This window comes from Balaenoptera ricei, chromosome 4 (genome assembly GCF_028023285.1).
Source record: "Balaenoptera ricei isolate mBalRic1 chromosome 4, mBalRic1.hap2, whole genome shotgun sequence".
In the NCBI taxonomy this organism is placed as follows: domain Eukaryota; kingdom Metazoa; phylum Chordata; class Mammalia; order Artiodactyla; family Balaenopteridae; genus Balaenoptera; species Balaenoptera ricei.
Window position 1 is genome coordinate 75,051,035 of NC_082642.1, and position 10,473 is coordinate 75,061,507.

The window sequence follows — 10,473 nt, forward strand, 5'->3', positions numbered from 1 at the left end:
TATCACTACGATTTATAATATCTCACCCTAATTTTATTATCATCTTGTCGTGCATACTTCTGAAGAGTGAGGGCATCACTATCTTTATGAGCTGATTCTTCCAGCCATGCCTCCAATGCTTGCTGGTCCCAGTTCATTTGACATTTCAAACCATCCAGTTTTTGAGTAGTTTTAAATATGTAATTCTAATTTCCAAAGAGAGGGGGCATGGGGAGATTACAAAACATTATTTACTGTACAAATTAAAATAAAACATAACATTACATATTACAGGACATATTTAAAAGGAAGAAAGAAATCCTGTCTCTGTCCCTGGCCAGATGTATATAAATACCATATTTAATTGTATAACTATCATACTAATATTTTAATTATTCAGTTGTGAAATAGAGGGGAGATGATTATACAAAGTTGAGAATAGTAGTTGAGCCAAAGGTTGCTTAAAAAGGCTTCAGGGTAGCTACCCTAGAGCAATCTCATTAGTCACTCCACCCAAACTACCCCAAGCTGATCCACAACCTTAATAAAAATAATGTACTTGATATGCTAACTCAAGCCCAAGACAAGTCCCCTTCAGCCCCATTTCCAATCAGATTGCTGCCTCTAAAAGACCTCTTATATAGAAATTTTGGAAGCATGTCTAATTAAAATAAATATAGTAGTTAAGCAGATAAAAATATTTCTGTCAATGTATTCATTTAACAAATCTAGGTTCACAAAAAGAAAACAGATCAATATGCAAACATATACAAATTAATATGATATGTATGCATATGTATACATACATGTATACATATAGAGAGATACAGATATATACAGTTCCATAAGTATATGTATATGTAAAGATAAGAATTGAATTTGGAAAGAGCTCCCAGCCACGTAACTAAAAACTAAGAAAGAGAAAAATAGGTTACAGTAGCTTAATATTAGAATCACCAGCTGATAATATGAAAAGTAAAAATTTTGACTGAAAAATGAAATTCAAAATTACAAGTGACTTTTTTAATGTAGCTTTTAAAAATGTACCACTTATAAATTATGCCTAGTGTGGTATATAACAGGCAGCCGGCATGGTACTTTGCACATAGTAAGGCTCAATGACTATTTGGTAAATGAATACTGAGAAAATAAATGTAACATTCTATCACTGTTGATTCAAATTACAGCTCCACGTGAGTTTCATTGTCCAAAAAACAACGTAAGTGAATGTCAGGAAACTAAAGAATGCCTTTGCCGTACAGAAAAAAAAAATGTTTATTTGGTGAGGGAAGGAGGAACAATAGCACACAATGTTAAATAACATTTCAACACATACTTCCTTATCACTTTTCTTTTCCCGTATTGAAGTTATCTCATTTTCCAGTCGTTGCATTTCATCCTTCACTCGTCCCAGTTCTCTTTCAGCAATCATCTTAAAATGTTCTTCACTTTCAGTCTCATGCTCCCTGGCTTTGCAAAGAGACTAGAGAATAATATACAAGACAGAAAGATTTTTAAAATTTTAATATTATAAAATATTGATAATAATCCACTAGACAGAAAATAACAAAGTTCCCACAAAATGCTTAGATCAAGTACTATTAATTCCACTTCTCTGAAACCTACACCACATTAGGCTTTGTGAGTCAGTGTAGTCGGTGTTGCTTACTAGTTGTAAGAAGTCAGTTCATGGAATGTGCTAGGAAAAAATGTTGTCAGCAGTTTTCAGTTATTATTTTGGTCTAGGGAAACTGCTGAAAACCAAAATTTATATACTGAGACTTTAAAAGATATAATTCATTTATTTAAAAATAAAAAATGAAACTAATTAAAAATACTTAGGAAATGGTATGTTTATAAGAATTGATCACATATTCTAATTAACAGAGATAATTTTAAAGTAATTATGTAAACAGTGATGGTTATAAATATGTCCTAGAGTATGTTAATATACAATGATGCCTTTGTGTTAAGTTTTACTTAATAAAATCGTATTTGTTGACTACTGATCTTGTAGGGCTTCAAAGTTATCACCATTTGTATTATTTTTACATTATTAAGGCTGTTAGTGTTGAAGGAAGTTTACTGTCTTTTGTCTCTATTGTCCTACTTAATTGAGGTTTGGCTATAATGAAATACACCTACAGAAAATCTCCGTTTCTCAATTCCCCAACTCAGTGGTTTAATAACTTGAAGAAAAGATGTTGTTCCAAACTGCTTATTAGTTACTAAATCACATCAGGATATAAAAATCTTGAGATTGTTTTTAAAAGTTCATTAAATTTATAACTTTCTAATAAGACTTGTAAAAACCCATAAAACACTTACCTATATTAAGTATAAATTGGTATTAAAAACATGACTTTTTTCATTTTTAAGAATTACATACTTCTTCAAAGGAAACTTGATGCATTTTTTTAAAAATAGTTTCAGATGGAAGTTAGTAAACTCTCCAATGCTGATTTACAGAGCTTTCTGATTTCCTGGGCATCATCAGGGAAAGAGATTCTACACATGAATAGATTGTCCATACAACAGATGTTTACTTAATTAATCACTCTAAGTTTTAATTTTTATTATTTGTGTCAATATTTCTAAAATGCATTGTATTGTTCCCAGTTACCTTAGTTTCCTGAATATAATTTAACTTTTCTATTATCTCAGAATTGCAATTATAAAATTCAATTCTTAAACTATGCTAAAATACCATTGTGTCCTAAGGGCTACTGAAGTGTGTGGACTATTTGCCTCCACTCAAAATGGCTCCAGGGGGTTGTGCTGAAAAATTTAAAAGTAGACAGAAACTCTATTATGTGTTTTATTAGGTCTGCTTCCACTTAATGCCATAGTTTCTCACTACCATCACTGTACCCTTCTCATATAATCAGCTGACTAATATTATATCAGGCTGTTTGAATGATGATTTCTCTTTTCAAATGAACTAGTTATTCCTTGAATTTGGTGGCAGTAGAGTTCCTAAAAGTCTTTTTTTCTACCTACTTTCAGGTTCAAGATTATGTTCATAATTATTTAGTTATGCGAAAGTTTCCTATTATATCTCTAAAATCAAATCATAGATGTAAATGCAATGTGAAATGTTCCATGACTACACATGATATAATCAATGTGAATTTCAACATTATTGTACCTGGGTAAATAAGAACTCTTGCTTAACGTTTTTGAAGTGAGAAGTCATAGCATTAATTCGATCTTCATAGTCACGTAGCTGATCTTGAAAGCTTGACCTTTCATCCCGCAGCTTTGACAACTGTAAATAATAAATTCTATGATTAACCAAAGTCCTACTAAGTTTTTACCATATTAAAAGGATCTAAAATCAAAAGAAAATTAAATCCTCATTTACTTCACTTCTTTCAATATCCATTTAAACTTCTAAAATCTACTAATCTTTTAAATATTATAAAATAGCTCTGTGGGAAAATTAGCACCTTATTAAAAGAGAATAGAAATCTCTCTCAGATTTACAGCGTTAGCAGGTCCACTGCTAAAATGCAATTTAATAAGATTCTATTCTGTAATTAAACCACAAGATAGCTAAAGCAGACAGAGCATAGCAACAAGATGTAACAAAAACACAGAGCATGAAACATAAATTTGAAAAGTAGCTGTACACGCAGCATAATAGCTCCTCCCTGAACTCCTATTCAAAACCAACAGACTTAGGCTAAGCTTAACAGAACAGAACAACTAACTCTCACATGCTTAAAACCTGTTTCTTAATAAATTTTGTGTGTCTTTTGAATAAGAACCCTGAGTAGAAACAAAACAGTGTAAATGCAAGCAAACAAACAAACCTTTAGGAAATTATAACACAGATTCTCAGGACCACTAGAGTATGTCACCCCTCAAAGCAGTATAAAAGCTCAACAACAAAAAATATGCTTCCTTAGTGTTTGGAGCTGTGGTTCCCCATGTTGGGGCTACAACCCAGGAGGTACACAACACCATCCACTAAAGTGCAGAAGAAATATTTGAATTTTTAACGAAGGAAGAAAGAAAATAAATACTAATTTACTCATTTGTTATGTCCTATATTTTATTAAACTTACTAAGTACAGTTGACCCTTGAACAACCTGGGTTTGAACTGTGGTTTCACTTATATGGGGATTTTTTTCAATAAATATAGTACCTATATTTTCATTTTACAGATCTTTAACTAAGTGTGGGGAAAAGTTTGTGTTTGCTTAGAGATCACAATATGGGGAATCAAAAGAACTAAGGTTTGATTTCTGATTCTATCCAAACTGTTTCAGCTTCCTGCCCTTGGGTGAATCATTTATCAATTCCCTGTTTTGAGACAGAGATAGCAGTACTCAAATTTTCCACTGCTGGGGGGCATGGGCAGGTAGCACCCCCTAACCCTCACACTGTTCAAGGTCAACTGTAATAATAAATATGTATTTTTTGCTTTTTATTTCATTAACTTCAGTTTTTATTTTAATTCCCTTTTTTTTACTTTATTGTTCTTTTTTAAAACTTATTAAGAGGAGTTCTTAGTTTCTTTACTTTTTGTCTTACTGATTTTTATGACCTAAATATTTGTCACCCCCAAATTCATATATTGAAACCCTAATCCCCAATGTGATATTTATCTGGAGGTGGAGCCCTTGGGAGGTAAGTAGGTTTAAATTATGACATGAGGGTAGGACCCTCATGATGGGATTAGTGTCCTTATAAGAAGAGGAAGAGAGACCAGAGCTCACTCTCTCTCTTAGCCATGTGAGAACAGAGCCAGAAGGCAGCCATCTACAAACCAGAAAGAGGGCTCTCATAGGTACTCAGCTATGATGGCACCCTGATCCTGACTTCTAGCCTTCATAATTGTGAGAAATAAGTCTGTTTTTAAGTCACTCAGTCTATGTTACTCTGGTGTAGTAACCCAAGCTAAGACACTGATCTAAAATAAAGGCATTTAAAGCTATAAGTTTTCTCTAAGATTTTTGCCGTTTCCCGTGGGTGTGGGTATGAAGCAGTCTCCTTTTATTGTTTTCTAAAAGGTGATTTTTTTCCTTTCAATTTCTCTTTGATATAAAGCTATCCAGAAATATATTTCTGAGAAACTCACCTAAGTATCAATATTTAAGATGGATCTCTTAGTCAGCTCAGGCTGCCATAACAAAATATCATAGACTGGGTGGCTAAAACATGAAAATTTATTTCTCACAGTTCTGGAGGCTAGGAGGTCCAAAATCAAGGTGCCAGACAATTTCGTTCCAGTGAAATTTCTCTTCCTGACTTGCAGATGGCTGCCTTCTCAGAGTCCTCATATGACAGAAAGAGCCCTGGTCTCTCTTCCTCTTCTCATAAGGACAGTAATCCCATGCTACCCCTTCCCCGCCATCATGACCTCATGTAAACCTAATTACCTCCCAAAGGCCCCACCTCTGAATACCATCACACTGGGGGTTAGGGCTTCAACATATGTATGGGGCGGGGGTGGGGGGTGGGGAAGGCACGCAAGTATTCAGTTCCTAACAATGGCGGATAATTTTTTAAATTGTTTATTATAAATTCTATTGGCTTATGATCAGAAAATGTGACCTATAAGTTTTCCATCACTCATTTTTAAATTGTTATAAAATATAGATAACATAAAATTTACCATTTTAACCCTTTCTCAGTGTACGTTAAGTACAGTGGCATTACGTACTGCCACGTGTTGTGCAACCATCACCACCATCCATTTCCAGAAATCTTTTATCTTCCCAAACTGAAACTCTGTACCCATTAAATACCAACTCCCCATTCCCCTTACCCCCAGCCCCTGGAAATCAGCATTCTACTTTGTGTCTCTACAAATTTGACTACTCTAGGTTATCTCATATAAGTGGAACCATACAGTATGTCCTTTTGTGTCCAGCTTATTTTACTTAGCCTACTGTATTTAAGATTTAGCACTCATTTTTAGGTTTTTGTTCTGGTCTAGTACATAATCTACCTTTGTAAATGTTTTATGAACATGTTCTACTTAAGGGATATATGTTCTCTATGTTCTTATTTTTGTTGTATTAGTCATATCTTTTATATCTTTATTTTTGTCTATTAGAGTTGTCTAATTCTGAGGAAGTAAATATTGAAGTATCTCACTACATATTTTTGTCAAGGCCTACTTGCATTTATAATAGCTTTTACTTTTACGTATTTAGCTGTTGTGATGTTTGGTGCTTTATCACTTTTATTTCTTCATCAATTATGACTTTTATCATTGCATAATGAACCCAGAGCAAAAGCATCCGCTTTTTAAATGAAAGCATAACGATTAACTCTCCACAACTTGATAATTCCTTCCCCATAGAGTTCCCAAACAACATTTTATTGCCTCTTTCTTAAGTATAAAAGGACATGCAAGGACCACCAGATATATATTGAAAACTTACATAATGTGAGGGACATCAAGATAAACAAACAAAAAGATCCCAAAGAAAACAGATAATTCAGGACACAAAAGACAAGAACTAAACACACACACACAGACACACACACACTCAGAGAGATTGTAAATGATAATGTACCCCTAAAACAATACCATGTGATACAAAAAAGCAATAAGCAAATAACCTGAAAATTAAAACTATGATTGATATATTTGCCAAAATTAAAATTGCTATGTAAAGATGAAATAAAACCCTAAAAGCTTTCAGAGATTAAAAAAGTAAGCTACAAAGAAATGAAAATCATTTTAATATCAGATTACTCACCAACAACACTGCTGGAAGATAATAGGGCAATACTTTCCAGATTCTGTGGAAAAATTATTTTTATTCTAGGATCTTCTACCCAGCCAAATTACCATCATATGTGAAGATAAATAAAAACATTTTCAGATTCACAGTGTTTACCTCCCATAGACCCTTCTTAGGGAGACACAAGAAAGTATTTCATTAAAATAAGGGAAAAATAATCTAAGAAAAAAGAAGCTATGTGATGTAGGAAATAGAGCATCAACCCAGTAAAGGAAAGGGAATTCTCAAGTTAACATCTGGGAAATAGGCCTGTGGGAAAATAGTCCATACTGGGAAACACAGGACTCCAGGAGGAAGGAGTAGGGGGAGAGAGAAAGTATCTTGAAGATCTGATACTATGATTTAAGGAATATAAATGTAAAGTCGGCAATGCAAGGAACCAGACTGGCAGCCAGGGCTGTGAGGAATTGAAAGCACAGTACTGTGGGTCCTTCTTGAAACCCACACATGGATAGTACCCAACCAGTCAAAACATGAATCAAAGTGAAAAATTCAAAAAAAGGTAAACTTAGTAAAAGTGGCTGCATGAACAACCATTAAATCATTTTAAATATAAAACTAAGACTAAACACTTGTAATAAATTAAGGGCACTGAATAGAATGAAAATAAAATAAACCTTGATATTATAAAAATAATAAAACCAATATTTTTAATGGGGAAAAGAAGGTGGCAGGAAGGGTAATAGAGCTAATTTCTTCATTTCAAAGATGAGAAATGAAAGATCAGGGAGTCAACCCATACTGTCTACAAATGAAGCAAAGAAGTTTTTTAAAAACAATTAATTTAACCATTTCGTTTTTCTCATTTAGTTTTTCTTAATGTTAAAGAAATCTTTTAGCAACCACTATCTCTTATAACCAAGTAATACTCACTGAAATTCAACAATTCCGTTCATTTTCTCCTTTTAAACACAAGTAAAATTAAATTTAAATTTTTATGTTAAAAGCAGCACATGTAATAGGATCCCAGTTTTATAATACTCCTGTCTTTTCTATCTGTATACCTGTAGACCATGATGTCTGGGATATTTGTTTAAAGCCATGATAGCCACTTCTACGGTCAACAGTGAGTACTTTGGGGAGGGAATATCTTGAATTTTTTATTTTATACCCTTCTCTTCTGTTTGAATATCTTAAACTTTCAAGAGTTGCTTTTTTAATATTGGAGTTTATTCAGGTGAAGTGATTATGGCCCTCATTACTCTTTTTATTGCTCTTTAATATTTTTTTAAATAGCTAATACAAGTAATGTGTATATAAAGTCCTGTGAGCCAAATATTATGGCAATAATACCAAAAACTAACGTTTGAATGGAACTTAACCTATATTAAAGTCCTTAGAGCTGTATAACAACCCTGTGAGATAATTATTTTACTTATCTCCAGTTTACAGAAGAAGAAATGGACTCAACGCTGGTAAGCAGGATCAGAACCCAAGACTGGATACTTATTATTAGTCCTCAGTACTCAGTGCTAGATCTCTTATATTTCCTAATGCTGCCCTTCACTTAAAACAAAAAACAAAATCTGAAGCCATCTACACTAGATATAAGTAAATAAGTCAGAAGAGTTTGAAAAAAATATTTTCAAAAAACAAAGTGGAGGATTTTCATTTTCATTTCTCAGAGGAGAGAAGACCTTCTCTTCCATTCTCTAAAGTAGTGTAAACATCATCGGTCTTCTTGGACCCTCTTCCACACAACACATTGCCATGTGATGGAACTCTAGACTGACTGCTAACGGGTTTTCAAAGTTCCCTGAGCTGGTTGCAATTTTATTTTTAACAACTACCATGCATTGGTTGCAAGCTGGTGTAAAATACTCCTTACAAAAATATTTTATATATTTCTGTGACAACTTAATCCTCACTTTAAAAAGCTGTAAACTGCACATTATACATACTTACTAGAACATCCCTCTTGAAAACATTTCTTCGAGTCACTTTAAACTTTAAACATCATAGGCAGTAACTCAAAAAGAAATGTCAACCATAACATGTTTTGTTTACAAACATCCTTAAATAACTGTTGCTACGCAAACCTCAGAAGTCCCTTTGCAAACTGCGCTTAATTCTGAGGAAGGAAAAAGCGGGCGCGAGAACCAGCCTTCCCTCTACTGCTCAGGAGGCTGGAAATGAGTGGAAGAAGTGGAAGAGGAGGAGGGAGTAAAGATTCAAGCTTTATAGTTGTGAATATCAATTATCGTTTCAATTTGATTGATGATTGATTGATTGATTTTAATGCTTTAGCAAGTACCGAAAAGGGCTAGCAGGTGAGGGAGGAAGGAGATGCTGCCGGAGAGAGGTAGACCGAGAAGAGATGGGATTAGGGAAAGAACGGAGAGAAATAAAAGGGTTGGGGTATTTCTGCCAACTAGAAAACGTCCCCCAACAGACCCCTTCTTCCCCCGCCTTCTTCACTTGATGCTTACCAGATCTTCCAGTATCTTGTTCTCCTCGTTCGCCACCGGGATGGCGAACCCTTCCTCCCAATTCAGCTCCGCCAGGAATTCACTACTCATGATGACAAACAGATAGGGGACCTCAGGAAAGGTGCAGAGGTAAGATCCACCTTCTCGTATCGCCCGTGAGCGGCACCTGAGGCAACCCCAGGAACTCGCAAAGCTCCGGGGTAGTTGCTACTGGAGCTCTAGCAACCGTTTCGCGCCCTTAGTTACCAAACAGGAAGCGCTCAGGTCCCCAGGCAAATCTTCCGGTTGAGAACTCCTTCCCAGGAGCCAGTGCAACTTCTTCTTCTTGGGCACCCAGAGAAGCGAATCAACTTACTCCTCCAGAGGTTCCTTGGGATTGCCAGGTACCGGCATAACAGTCCTTCAACGTGCGGCTCCGGTTAGCCCCTTCGGCGCTCCCGGGAGGTATAAAATCGGTGGCGCCTGCAGTCTTCGGGGGACCACAGGGCACCGGACCTGCATTGCGCTACGCAGCTGCGATCGCGGGCGGAAGATGAGCGCTAACGAAAAGAATAAACCCAGCTTTCCTTTCAAGTGGCGTTTGTTGAGTTTCATTAGTAGATGAAATCTTGTAGGCTGAAGTAGACAGGTATTTTGAAGCACAATTTCCAAGGTGGTCAAGAGAAAGACAGCTTGTAGAGGGAATGTTGACCTATACGGAATAATGGACTTTTACAGCCTAAATAACCTTAATAGAGATCATCTTTTATTTTATAATAGTTTAGTCAACACTACTAATGAAAATGTTAATATCCAGCATATATTAAGATGGCATATAGTTATTTATATTTAAAAATTGTTATGGCAATGTCCCTTTTTTAATGATTATTTTAAAATGTGAATACTGAGGCAGCTGCCTTCGCCTGTGCCAATCTGTTGATCCACCCTTCTCAGTGTCAGCTGTACCTGCCAAATGTATGACTGCAGCTGTCTTTGCTGGGTACTTCTCTAGGCCCCAAGGACATAAGAACTTTGGCAGCCAAATCCCTGGAAAGAGTCCCATTTCCCATATCTCAAGGCTTCTATTTCCTGAATTTCAGGATAATGATTATACAATGTTGAATTTTGGACAAAATGTCCATGCATCCTCTCAATTCTACCTTTCTGCCTTTGAACAATATCCCTGCTTCTCCCCCTCATCACCACAGTATTCCTATCATCCATTTCCCACTTTTATAATTCTACAGCTTCCAGATTCTAACCCTATTATTATTCATTCAGATTTAGAAATAAAGCCCAAAGTTTTACAAGCCTTGTCACT

The 10,473-nt window shown here is 35.2% G+C and overlaps 1 protein-coding gene across 1 annotated transcript in view; it reads right to left on the reverse strand.

The window, feature by feature from the left end:
• The window catches only part of CCDC39 (coiled-coil domain containing 39), a 46,668-nt gene extending 37,288 nt beyond the window's left edge, over window positions 1–9,380 (reverse strand). Inside the window, 4 exon segments of the mRNA XM_059920577.1 lie at window positions 27–185; window positions 1,316–1,462; window positions 3,128–3,247; window positions 9,174–9,380. Of these exon segments, the coding sequence (XP_059776560.1) occupies window positions 27–185; window positions 1,316–1,462; window positions 3,128–3,247; window positions 9,174–9,263 (516 nt within the window). The 5' untranslated portion in view covers window positions 9,264–9,380.
• Between the last annotated feature and the right edge of the window lie 1,093 nt (window positions 9,381–10,473).